Genomic DNA, 14,393 nt, shown 5'->3' on the forward strand with positions numbered 1-14,393 from the left:
TACAGATAATGCGTCTCTCAATTCTCAGAGAGAGGGAGAGTGAGAAAGAGTGTGCATGTGTGTGTCGAGCGGACGTCGGCACAGGTAAAAAAAATACTTAAAGCATTGACGGCTAGAGCATTTCTATGCTTCTAAACCACTTACACTTACACACACACACACACAAACACACACACATGCCTAATGGCAATCAGGCCCTTATATTAGTACTTTATTCAGTGTTGCAGATCTGCGACAAGCTCAAAACGTAATTAACTGTCTATTTATGCAGCCGGCTAATCCCTCCACTTGACATGCTGCCGCGCTCTGCCGCCTTCTCTGCTACGCTTGATCCTTACGTGCGTTTTGGGCACTTTAGCTGGCTGCAGTTGAAGGCAAATATTTAGCGTCTATGCCAAAAGCGACTAAAAGTACAACAGGTAAAGAGGCAGGGCCACAGCCACAGCAACAGAAAAGCTAAACAAAACAAAGCGCAACAGAACAAATAAAGCAAAACAAAAGACAAGCCTCTGTCGGTGTCGGTGTCGCTGCCGCTGCCGCTGCCGCTGCCGCTGCCGCTGTCGTAGTCGCTGTCACCATCGCTCTTCCAGGTATCTTCCAAGCATCCTCTAAAGATACAATCAACAACAACACGGCACACACTTAAGGTGTGTACCTGTGTGTGTGTGTGTGTGTGTGTGTAAGAGGGTATCGCATATCACATATCCATGTGTTGCCTGTCGGGCATCATTTAGGCCACCTTAACGTGGCTCCCGCAGCAATGGCTGTGACTACGACTGCGACTGCGACGGCGACTGCGACTGCAACTGCGGCCCAGTTGCTCAGAGTTATTATAACGGATTTATCTCAAGTTGCAAGAAGCAGCAATGCACACAAACACACACACACATGCACATGCACATGCCGAGCGACAGAAATATGATTTCATTTTACATTCTTGAAACTTTTTTGCGCTTTACTTGTTTTTGCTTTTTATTTAGTTTATTCTTTCACAACTTACAAAGTTCACCTCACACACGCTCTCCCTCTCCCACTCCCTCTCGCTCACTCTCTTTGTCTCTCTGCCCCTGCCTCGCTGCACGCTCTCTTTGCTCTACGCTTGCTGCGCTGCGCTCTATTGCCTTAATGTTTTACGCTGCCTGCATTTGACGTCAACGTCAACGTCGCCGTCGCCGTCGCCGTCGCAGTCGCTGTCACTCCCTCTGCTACTGCAAGGGCGTTTGCTGTTGCTAGCTTAAAATTTGGGTTTATAACGACAGGAAATTAATATTTTAATTACACTGTCCGCTGCATTTACTTTACGTCTGTCTTTCCTTTTCTCTCTTTTTTGTTTCCTTTTCCTTTTCTGATTTTTTTCTTCTGGTTTTTGGGGAAGCTAACATAAATGCCGGCAAACTCTAATTGATTTTTCATGGGTCCATGGGAAAGTGGCCAACACGTATTAGCAGCAATAGCCGGCACAACAACAACAACAACAACAACAACAACAACAACAACAACAGCAGCGCAGCAGTCGCCACCTTAGCGGTCCTACCCCAACGGTGCGCTTTGGGCATCGCCTCAAAAATGCTGCGCTTGCGCGTGCTTCGCATGCCAAGCGGACCTCGAGGCTGGCTGGGGCCTGGACAATAACATGCTCAAAACATGGCTGGCATGCCAGAGCCGCAGTCCGAGCCAGAGCCAGAGCCAGAGCCAGAGCCATAGACAGAGGCAGAGGCAGAGGCAGAGACAGAGGCAAAGCAGAGATAGAGATAGGGGCAGAGAGTGAGCCAGTGCTCGACAGTGGGCTGGAAAGACATGCGCAAAATTCCAAATAATAGTTGGAGAGGCACAGTTTAAGCGGCACATGTTCGTTGCATATGGCGCAATCGCATTTACACTGAGCGAAAACACACGCAATTCGCATTTGGTATTTTGTGTCTGCGTTTAAATACTCTTACCGCTCCACTCTTGAATACTAATTACTATGAATATTTTTTAAACTTTACATATTTGAACGAGGCTCCAAAATGTATTACGCAATTTATAAATATGTAATCTGAAACGCAAAATATATCCCCAAAATCATGTAGAGACAACTAGCTAAAACTTTTAACTTTTAAATTTCAAGTCTTTTGTTTTCAATAGTTCTGAAAGTTAAAAAATTATTTTATTCTGCACATTTTTCAAATTTATAATTATTGAACATTTTGGTAATATTCAAATATATTTTAGAATTGAAGAACTTTTAAAGCTTTTCATAAACTATCCTAAAATTTTTTAAAATGCTGAAAGTTAAAAAAGCATTGAGCATTTAGAAAAGCGCAAAAATTTTAAATGTTAAAAAAAATAGCTATGCGTTATTAACGAAATTAAAAAGACAAGTTTAGGTAATTTTTTCTGTCGAATTAAACGTTTTTTATTTGAAAAGCTTTTCTATTAAAGTTTCCGAAAGTTTCGAAAACTAATTTATAAGACCTGGCCTAGGTCAGGTTTGTAACTCCAGAGCTACATATAAACGGGTAAGTTATTCTTTCAACAAGAGCAGATCAATTTAACCCTCAAGTGCCTGATATTTCGCCTGTGCTTACAGAATTACTTTAGCCTAAATTATAGATAGTTTGAGCTGGAAGTTTAAGAAACATATCTAAGTTTTGGGATATTTCTTTTAATTTTTCAATTTTGTTGCTTTCTGGAGAATTTAGGCTGACAACATTTGAGTTAGGCATAAATATATTTACACATTACAAACCCATGATTAAAACAATTACAAAAATATTTGTTCGGCTTTCTCGGAATATGTTTGATGACATTTTCCACTCGCTCACTCTCTCTGTCTGCCTCATTTGCCTGCAAGCTACGTAGCCAAAATGCGAATCGAAATCCCAATCCCAATACAAATCCAAATCCTAAGCCCAAAGACAAATGTCAGCAGCATTGTTGATTGTCATTAGATGTCAATGCCAGGCCAAGCCAAACCAAGCCAGGTCCCAATCCATTTCTTTCTCCATACGCTCTCGCCCAGCTTCTGCCCCACTCCCCCGCCAGCCTCCTCGTTTGGCTTTCTAATGCCGCGTCGCACAGTTGCGCCTGCCAAGTGCACAGCAGCAGTCACAGTTAATGCACATTGAACTGCATCATTCGTAGTTGCATCCGAATGACGTTGTCAATTTAGTTTGTTTGTTGTTGTACTCGCAGTTGTAGTAGTTGTAGTTGTAGTAGTAGTTGTTGTTGTTGTTGTTGTTGCTGTCATCTTTGTCATTGTCAGTGTCATTATCATCTGCCGCTGATTAGTCAGCAGGTTTTACATTGCGGCACTTGTCGAGCGCGCCAGACATTTGAGTGAAATAATGTGCGATATGCCTCAAGGCAGCGAAACATAGATAATGCAGAGGGAGACAGAGAGAGAGAGAGAGAGAGAGAGAGGGTGGCCAAGGAAAAGGTAGATAGAGATAATATAGAGATAAGCTGAAGAAATAAAACGTTTCCTAATGAGCAATCAAGAAATAAGCAAGTATGACGAAGAAAGGCAAAAATGAAAAGCAAAAATCGAGAAAAATATTGGATATCTTGAAATACAATGGAGGACAAAAGTATTTTGACAACGCATTGCAAAAACTTTAACCCCTTATTTCTTCGTGCTGAGAGAGCTAACGGTACCCATTATATTTTTTAGAGAGAGCAAACATACTAGGCTTTAAGTGACCAAAATATTGCAGTGATAACATAACTCATTATTTTTCTATAATTATTTGCATGGCGGATTGTCATTATTTGGCTGGACAAAAGTATTTTGACATTAATATTTATTAAATAAAGTGAAACAAAAACTTAACAATGATGATAGTAACAAAAATATTAATAAGAATTAAACCCTCCTTAGACATCTGCAAGCGTTTAGGGATCGATTTAACCAAATTTTGTAATGTTTCTATTGAAAAATCCTGCTAAAGTCCTCAAGCTTCAGCAATCCCTATCCTTGGGCGTTTTTGATAAGTCTAAGCTACGTTTTACTTTTGCATAAGCCCACACATTCTCTATTATATTGAGATCAGGACCCTGAGGTGGCCAATCTAATGTATTGACTTCAATATTCCCCGAAAATTGAATTATAATATGGACCTCGTGGCATGGATCATTGTCCTGCTGCAGTATACACGATTTTCCAATGAGCCGGTAACCGTCATTCGATGAGTGGTCATTCAGGACACGTAAATAATTATCCCTATTCATTTTTCCATTAATTAATATCAAATTGGAGAGGCTATCGACACATGTGAGCCCCCAGAGCATTACCGATTCTTCACCATGTGACACCCGTTCGTACATAGCACTCTTTTTTTGCGTATATCCTTTGGCAACCTGCTATAAATCGTTTTTTTTTTTATCCAGGATACTAAAAGGTACAATCTTCCATCCATAATACTTTTCTCCAGAAGAATTGCGGCTTGCCTATGAACGTTTTAGCAAATCGTTACCTTTTTAGTTTATTTTATAGTGATATTAAGGGTATGGCAAGATCTATAAAGTAGAAAAATTGGCCTTCTTTCGCCGACTTCTGATAGTTTTTCTGCTTACTGACAATTTATGATTATTTTTGACTTTGATCGACATGGCTTTTAGGAAAATCCGAACATTTTCTTTAAGATTTGTTAACATGATACGGCTTTCTACAGGTTTTTTTGAATTATTTTCCCGGTCTGGCCTTTTTTTTTGAGTGAATCAGTTTTCTATTTTTTGCTAATTCGGTAGTAAATTGATCATAGAGGTGCATTTTATAAGCTTGTAAGCATTTCCACGGAAATACCTGCATTATTCTTTGTGACCGATTGATTTTTTAAAGATTTCACTTAATCACGTTGTTTGCCCATAATTTACCGAAAACTATGATCAACTAATGGCTATTATTAAAGAGGACACCAAAAATAACTTTAAAAATAAAAATACGTATTTTTTAATTCAAGCGAATTACCGAAAATGAATTTGAACAGGAATGTCAAAATACTTTTGTCCAGCCAAATAATGACAATCCGCCATGCAAATAATTATAGAAAAATAATGAGTCATGTTATCAATTCAATATTTTGGTCACTTAAAGCCTAGTATGTTTGCTCTCTCTGAAAAATATAATGGGTACTGTTAGCTCTCTCAGCACGCAGAAATAAGCGGTTTAAGTTTTTGCAATGTGTTGTCAAAATACTTTTGTCCTCCATTGTATTCAATATCCCTAGGAGGGATTTACTGAAATTATGATGCTCATACTGAGCTTGGCTCAATAATTGTTTCTCTTTACAAAGATGCATTTGTATTTGAAGAGCCCAAAATGAGTCCAAAAAGAGCTTTTATACATGGAAGATATACATACATACATATGTATGTATGTATATCAGAAACTAATTTTTGTATTAAGTGAATATTTTAATACCACAGTTGATGAAGTACTTATAATAAAAATACAATTTCCAATATTCTATTAATCTATTGCTATAAATAATACAAGATCATATTAATTATATGTATCAAATATTCTGAGATACTTTGACGCCCATCCCGGCGGACTTTATCTCAACATTTCAATCAGATTGGAGAAGTTTGAGCTTAGCTCACATGAGCGTGAGTCTTAATACATGTATGAAATATGTGAGGCCCAGGTGGAATTGGAGTTTTCCATTAATAATTGGAAATAATCGAATGTGGAAATCGTTTGCCATGTCTCAGGTCTTCGCTGAGATGAAGCTCAAATTTTGCTTTCATATATAATGGCATTGTATAGATTTTAGCATCTTTCTGAGCAACAAGTTGAAAATGTGAAGAGCTTTCAAGGAAGGAAAATCGATTTAAAAATTTATAAATATTCAGCACTGGGTGTGGTAAATAACTCGTTAATTAATAACGAGCAGAAAATGAGAGCGCGCGTGGCGCTGGGCTCGAGGCAACGGGCATTGGGTGGCAGGTTCACTATGGGTGGCTAGCTGGTGGGCTGTTGCCTGTCGAGGGGCGAATCGTGGTTTGGATAGGTCGATGATGGGCTGCATGCAAGCGAAATCACAACAGAGCCAAAGGCAGACAGCAGAGCCATGGACAAGGACACCCACACACAAGCATACATATAGAATATATATATTATATATATAATATACTATATATATATATTTGTATGGGTGTGTATAGACAGATACCTGCAGAGAAGCGTTGCGAAAAAAAAAATTGTGTGAAAAATATGTGCGTTAGCCAAAGGCGAAACGCGATTGCAGCATGGGAAGGCGAAGAATAAGAAGAAGAATAAGTCTGAGAAGCGGGACGAGGCTAAGGATGTCGACGAGGACGAGGCCAAAACCAGCCAGCTGGAAAACCCAGAGAACCAACCAAGTAAATAAATAAGCAGTCATAAAAACAACGCGCGCACACACACACACACACACACACACTCACACGCACACATACACAGTTGCAGACACGCTTAAGACATAGACACATGTGCTGGGTTATTTCCATGGCGCACATGATTTCCATTCGAAGAGGTAGAACACGAGGATGCGAATGCGATTGCAGGAAGTTCCGGAGCTGGCGAAACGGTAATAAATGCTTGGCAAATAGAGAAACAAACAAACAAACGTACACACACACACACAGCCAGAGAGAAAGATATATATAGAGAGAGAGACAGAGGGGTGGGAGAGTGAGACAGAGAGCACGAAATACGCACGGCATAGAATTCGCATATTACGAATGCAGTTTGACAGGCGCTGAACACGACTAGTTGGCAAGCCACTGAGCTCTGACCACTATGCATGGAATCAACTCCTAGAACTCATATTTATGTTTTTACTATCGAGTGAAAGGTTTTGAATAATCTGTGAATAGTGAACTGAGCATCTATGGCTTCAATGCGTATACAAAGAATCTTGATCTGAATCTGCAGTTGAGTTCATTTAGCTCCATATTTATCTATTTACCTCTACGTATATAAAGTTTTTCAATAAAAGTAAATAGGACAAAATAAACTCAACCTGCGTATTGTATATAGAAATATGCATAATATAAATATGGTATATATGGGAATATATATTATATGCATTATAGAAATATGCGGTTTATAAGTTCAGATAGACCGTTGGGCGGTCAAATAGAGGGAAAGACTCCATAGCTATCTACACTGAGCTCATCGTCTTGGTCAAGACTATATATGCATTATATGTATTGCCACGCCTCTTCTGCTTGCTATACATATTTTTAACAGAATCAGTATAAACAGAATTCCCATTACAGAAATGTAAAGTTTGAAAACATAATGTTTGCCCTTTGATAATCAGTCCAGAAAAAGTCTGGAAAGTGGAAGTGAAAAAGAAACTCTTTATAAATATATATAATATTTATAAACATAAATAAGCCTTAGAAGACCTGTAGAAACCCAGAATTGAATTCAGGTGTCGCATTGCAAAACAAATTTGCTGCCTTTGGCTTTGATTTACTCGACTTTTGCCGAAAACCCAAACTCAAGATTAGGTACAGATTATAAATTCATGATTGAAAATAAAAGATGACATGTATATCCTATTTTTAATAAAAAAAATCTGCTGCTAAGTTCTTGAAGAGTATAAGATCCAAACATCAAATTTGCCATATAAATGGAATCATTAAACTTAACAATTCTGGAATTACTTTGCTCTACTTTGGATGTAGCATCAGACTAATTACATAAAGAATCTGGATTATTTTAATTTAAATGCTGTTTCTAAGCATTTCATATCTTCTAAATATTAATATACATTGATGTTATAATGCAAATTTAGTGCATATTTCACAGATAATATCGCGCTGAACACATTTAGTGCGATGCCTGCAGCATAGGCCACAGTTTTTATGTCATGGCTGATTAGTTGAGACACAGTGACTGTTCAACTGTATGATAAGACTGATATGATAAGATATAAATGTGAAGATATTATTGTGATTCAGATTCATTTCAGAGATAACAATTTAATAAGGATATATTGCACAATTCTCTTTAAATCTGAAGTACTTAAACTCGCTTATAAGTAAGAGTAGTGATGGCACGATTAATCATATGACAATAATCGAATACTTTGCTTCCATTCAATGCATTGCCGATTTACTTGTGTCAAAAAAAGTCGAAAAAAAAGGAATAGATCGACCATCACATATCTTTCGAAGTTATTGTTTCTAAATTCTAGCCTAATCAATAAATATTTACATGTATTTTTGCAGCATTGAATAAATTAGTTTACAATACAATACCTTTGAAATTAATTTTTATAAATCATTTAATTAATCGATAAATTGATATTAATAATCGCGCAGTTTAAATTAATCATATTATTCAATAATCAATGAGTCGGAAGCCATTCTATAGTCCTACATATATATCAACCTATTACGTGTTATCACAGTTTTAAAAAATTAGGTCCTCCAAGATAGAGCTACATATGTATATTATATGGAAGGGTCGTTGGACCTATCAAGCTGAAAGATGTCCCCGATTTTGCAATACATATAAAAAATTGTAAGAACTGTGTAGAATCATTCAGTCGGCAGCATCTGACTGCAATGCTTTGACTAACTAGGGATCTATTATCTTTCGGTCTTTTGACTGTTTAACATAGTTTTATTTCAAGTAATTGATGCCAACTGAACATTAACATGAACCGAAGTGCACTTTTCTTCTATAGTGCTTCGATTTTATTTACTTATTTCAATTAAATGAAATCAAGTTTTAGCTGAATAGTTCATGAACCAGTTGTTAATTGATACAAGTTCGTGGTACTTTCTTTAAAAGAATTTGCCTACCTTGGGGCGCTTAGCTTATGAACTAGTTCTAAATATCTTTGTAACCAGTTCATATTTAGGAACACTTCTTTTAGTTTTTGACGATATTTATTCTATAATATCACATATACATTTTTGGAACTAGTTCATTGCAACTTAAGTTTAGTTTTCTTTGCCTGTATTACTTTACGTTCACTAACATAAGTTAAATCTAATTTGAGCTGCATAGCTTTCTGGAACTAGTTCTTTGTGACTCAACCAGAACCAGAATTCGGACTTACCGTGATTCCTGTCGCAGCAGTTGATCGCCAAGTAAGAGTTCAGTTCTTCCTTTTGATATGCTACTTGTGGGACTATTTGGCTGCTGTTGCTGTTGCTGCTGTTGCGGGTCAAAGGGCAACTGTTGCTGGCTGCAGCTGCTGCTGCTGCTGATGCCAGCTATTGGCAGCGCTGCAGTTGTATTGTACGGCTGGCCAAGGCAATCGCTGGACTGATGCACAGTGATGTCATCATTAAGCGTACTTAGTAACTAAAAGAGAGAAAGGGAGGGGGAGAGAGAGACAGGAAGAGGGGGAATAGAGAGAGATTGCATTAGATAACGAATTAAGCACATGAGCCAATAAAATCAAATCAAATCAAATCAAATCATAATGAAGACAAGACCAGAGACATGCAACAGTTGCAACTTGAGCAACAGCAACAGTTGCTGTCGCTCGCTCACCTCTCGTCGCGGTGGATACAAATTATTCGATATTAGTAGATCACAATTTTTTATAGCGGACGCTCCGATGTTGCTGCTGGCGCAGCTGCTGATGTTGCCAGATGTGATGCAATTATTGCTATTATTGTTGTTGCTTAAAAGTAAATGTTGTTGCTGCTGCTGCTGCTGTTGCTGATGCAGTTGGCTGGCGATGTTGTTGTTGTTGTTGTTGTTGCTCGTGTTGCTGCTGTGCTGCTGCAAGTCAGCAAACGCCTGCTGCAGCTGTCCACTGGATATGGCCGTCGAGTACTCCGTTTTGGGCGTTGTCGTTCCATGCACATGGCCCTTGCCCATCCCTGTGCCATGTCCCTGCCCCTGTCCTTGCCCTTGCCCTTGCCCTTGCCCCTGTCCGTGCGCCGGCAAGGCAATCTCGGCCGCCGTCACGATGCTCGTTCCGCCAGTTGCCAGCGGCGATGTTGAGGTCTGGGCATCGACAAAGTGGGTACACCCCGCACCACCCGCACCACCCGCACCACCCGCACCGCCAGCAGCGGCACCAGCAACAGCATCGCTGCCCAGCTGCAGCGGCGACGGCCTGTTCGCTGCCTGCGTCTTCGTCTGCGCCTTCCGCTGCTGATGGATCGCCGCTGTGGTCGACAGCGTTGCGGCCGCAGCGGGCAGCGTTGTTGTTGCTGGCAGCGTTGTTGTCGGCAGCTGAGCGTGCTTGTTGTTGTAGCTGATGTAGGTGATGCCGCAGTAGTTGGCACCATCCACATCATCGTCGTCGTCGTCCATGTCCTCGTCGTCCACCTCCTCGGCCAGGTGCTGCAAGCTGCTGGCGAGCAGCGACTTCGCCTGCAGCGGCTTCCCAGTCGCCGCAGCCGCTGCCAGTTGCTGCTGCAGCTGCTGCAACTGCTGCTGCTGCGCCTGGCTGGTCTGATAGATGTGGCCGGTCGCGCTGCTCGTCTTGTTGCCCGCCGGTGGCTGCTTGAGCGCTGCCGCCGCCGCAGCCGCTGTGGCCCCCACGATCGCCGCCGTCGTCGAGCTGCGCTCAGCACTGCGTTCGGTGTTGGCTGCTGCTGTGGCGGCAGCAGCTGCTGCCGCTGTCGCCGCTGCCACGGCGGCACTCATCAAGGCCGCCGATGGCGCTGCCGTTGGCGTCGCTGTCGTCGCCGTTGCCGTGGTCGGCGCCAACGAGGGGGCGCTGATGGGGCCGCCGGCTGTGGCCGTCGTCATCGTGGCGCTGCTACAGGTAATTTGATTGCTGCTAAAGGACGTCACATAGATGGGCGTGGTCTCGTTCAAGAAGCTGAGATCCTGCTTTTGGCTGGTCGTGGTGCCGCTTTTCGTTTGCTGCAGCTGCGTGTGCGATGCCATGGTGGAAATCAACCACAAATTGAGAGAGTAAAGAGAATTTAACGAGTTATGTGGGTGAATAATGAAAAGAGAGTGAAAGGCACACACAGAGAAAGAGAGAGAAAATGAAGAAAAATAGATAAATGAAGAGAGAAATCGTAGAGAGAGAGAGAGAGTGAGTTAAGAAGAGACAGACACACAGAGAATGTGAGAGAGAGTGAGTTAAGAGGGAACACACACAGAGAATGTGAGAGAGAGAGAGTGATTTTTGTTGAAATGTATTCAATTTAAAACAAAAAATCAAAAGAAAAGCAAACCGTTATTACGGTACAACAATCTAACGACTCTTTATATATCGATATTTACATATACATATATACCCATAAATGTATATTAAATATGAATACCAGAAATAAAAGGCATAGCTTGGCTTTTCCCAAGTCATTCGCAAGCAAACCGATAAATATCGATTTAACGCATTTAATGCGAGGTGCGCACAAATGTTTGTCAAAGTCAATTACTTGACGTCGACGGCGCAAGTATGGGAGATATTCTAGGCACGCCGTCTCCTGTGATGATTGTCGTCCGTGGCGTAGACGATAAAAGCGCCCATGGGGTGTTACGTATATATATTTAGGCGCACACATAAATATATTAAGCGCTGCTGTGATCCTTTATTCGCAAATGCAAATCAATCAACATTTCATTAAAATGAAACCAGCGAAAATAATCCAAAAGGCAAAAATGTCGGGGCCCAAGCGTTGGCTTTTGCGTTGCCTTTTGCTTCTGCTTTTGCTTTGGCTTTTGCTTTAGCTTTGTGTACGTCACAGAGCTCTAAATTTAATAGGCATTAATAATATACGCCTACAGTAAAAGCCAGCGAAAACGTCAGCATATTCTCAGTGTTTCAACTCTGCATAGAGAAAAGATTGATTTAATATCGATAATTATCGATAGCTTTTATTTGTACAAAATAGATGTAAAGTTTACTTAGGACTGGTCTCCAATCGAATGAAGTGCCATGGAACGAAATGGAATCAAACCACTTGCTTGAAAAACTACTGAAAACAAACAGGAATAACACACCGTTCACATATATTTTATTACATAATTTCACAGCCTCAATGGTTTATGAAACGAATGGAATGGAGCACTTGTAGCTCCTCTGTATAGAAATGGAATTAAATGAAATCGATACACGTTCAGCAATGCATAATATTTGTGGAATGAAATGTGATGAAACAGCAATGGGGCACATGGCCGAGTTGTCTTGCTTTATCACATATTGGCTAGTCACATATTGGCGAGTGCTTACTGTAGCATTTAGAGGCTTTTGTTCGCATGTGTCACAGGCGTAGGTGTGCCTTGGCAGCGCCGTCTGCCTTGCCTGCGTGGGCTGGCAACAAAAGGCGTCCACAGACCCAGACATTGGCCGCACCCCGGCGCATTGCAGAGCTGGCTGAGCAATTAGCCTGCGCCCGCACAGTGCCTGTCAAACTGTATGCCAGAGACAGCCGAACAAGTCCCCAAGTGGGCAGTCGAACGAGCCTGCAAATCAAAAGTCTTTAGTTGGCATCAGAGCTAGCTGCGTGCTTTGCTCATCTGATGAATGTCAACATCGACCAGTTCCGTTCCCTACACCAATTCACGACTTCACATTCACAGCACTTCCGCTGCTCCGCATCCGCCGCAGCAACAGGTGGGGCAGCAGCTGCCAAACTGTGAGGCTGCCCAGCCACGCGGATGCAAAATACATACACATATGTACATATGTATAGGTCTATATGTAACAACTAGATATAGATATAGGTATACCTATATATACATATATATATATATATATATATATATATATATATATATATATATATATATATATATACAATATATATATATATATATGTGTGTGTGTGTGTGTACGTACTCTAATCTGTATTGTGACCGCTGCCGTCAACAAAATGCTTCACGCTTCGTGCACATTCCACTTGTGCGTTCAATTGCTGCGACTCTCAGACCAATCCATTCGGTTGCCCTGCCCACAAAACTCAAGCCAACTCAGTTAACTTCAAAATCTACCCGCTGTACCCCAACCACCCTCTCTCCCTGCTGCTCATCTATTCAGTTCTGTCATCAACGTTGCCGTTTCATTCATTCATTCATTCCATTATTTTTTTCCGCTCTCATCCACATTTTATCGGATTATTGACAGTCAAGGCGAGCTGTTGGCTCCATATGCGTAGCTCTGGGTGCGTGTGCGTATATGGAGGGATACGCCGCTCATCAGTCGGCAGCAGAGCACGTCCTGGCAACTGGAGCCCGGTCGATCTGCCCGAGAAGAGGCTGCACTTAAGCACTTATCGCATTTCAATCGATTCGCCTGGGCTCCGCTCAGTTTGGCCTGGCAATAACCTATTGACGAGACTTCATTTCGTCGGCTGCAGTCAGCGTCTGTCCCCAAATAAATCGAGCCTTGGCGAGCATCGAGCGTACCCGAATCACCACTTAAGAAATAGCACTCAAAACCTCTCGAATCAAGCCCAGCCAACCAACCGAGCGAAAGCTGATAGATACAGACACCATCTACTTTGTGTGATTGATGATTGATTCAACTGAATTCAATCAAAATCTTGCTTTGCCCCATCTGAAACCAGAAGCAATTGCAATTGTCTAACAAACGAATTAGGAAACAAATTTGTATTCCTATTGTATTTTAAGGGACTTTAGGCTTGATTGGTATGCCTTCAAGCCTTAACTGGAAAATGACATTTTGGCCTTACAATAAGATTTGAAAATAATTCCAATAGTTTTAATCCGTTTCTTGCCCACGAAATGCCTGTGGTCTGATTTCTGCTCTGTTTAAAAACAACAGTGTTGCGTAATGCTCGATTTGTAAAGAAAAAAAAAATTGATGAAACAAAACACAATATACAAGTATTATTAAATTGTAAAAATATTGTACGATGCTATGAGCTATAATATTTTATTATTATATTTAACATTAAGACAATTAAGAGTGTTTAACATCGTCTTAATTAAATTAAATTAAATTGTAATTACACATTTTCAGATCAAATATTAAGAACGAAATAATAATATGTATATAAATTTATAACAAAAATATAAATAAAGAATTAAAATACAAAATAATATATATTAAAATTGATAATAAATAAATAGCATACAAAATATTAAATAAAACCAAAAACATTCAGAAGATATCACAAAAAAATGCATCAAAGCTTTTTTTTTAAATATAAATAAATTAAGCTCAGTAAATAAATTTTTAGTAAAGGCAAATGCTGTGCAACTTGTTATATTATTTATATTTTTAACACAATTAATTGAAAAACTAAGTGTGAGATAGTTTTTTTAATTAAATTAAATAATTATTTGTAATTAGATAATTATTTATATATGTAGTTTTAGTCAAATAAAAAGTTGATTTCTCATTTCCAATCTCACTCTCAAGTTTTTGGCATAATTGTTAAGTACTTGAAATATATTCACTTCCCATTCAATCACTCAGTGGCATTCGAACTTTCCATTTGGGGAATACCTTTAATGTGCAGTT

At 40.1% G+C, this 14,393-nt stretch overlaps 1 protein-coding gene across 6 annotated transcripts in view; it reads right to left on the bottom strand.

Moving 5' to 3' along the window:
* Window positions 1-14,393, bottom strand: part of LOC6586192 (protein PALS1) — an 85,688-nt gene that overhangs the window by 27,339 nt on the left and 43,956 nt on the right. For 5 of the 6 annotated variants that reach the window (XM_044011590.1, XM_044011592.1, XM_032733166.2 and 2 more), the window contains 2 exons: window positions 9,488-10,825; window positions 9,048-9,295 (listed from right to left, as the gene is read on the bottom strand). In XM_044011590.1, coding sequence (XP_043867525.1) covers window positions 9,048-9,295; window positions 9,488-10,825 — 1,586 coding nt within the window. The remainder of the gene's footprint in view (window positions 1-9,047; window positions 9,296-9,487; window positions 10,826-14,393) is intronic. The other variant, XM_032733168.2, reaches the window with a different exon arrangement.

Source organism: Drosophila mojavensis, unplaced genomic scaffold (assembly GCF_018153725.1).
Source record: "Drosophila mojavensis isolate 15081-1352.22 unplaced genomic scaffold, ASM1815372v1 contig_136, whole genome shotgun sequence".
Classification (NCBI taxonomy): Eukaryota; Metazoa; Arthropoda; class Insecta; order Diptera; family Drosophilidae; genus Drosophila; species Drosophila mojavensis.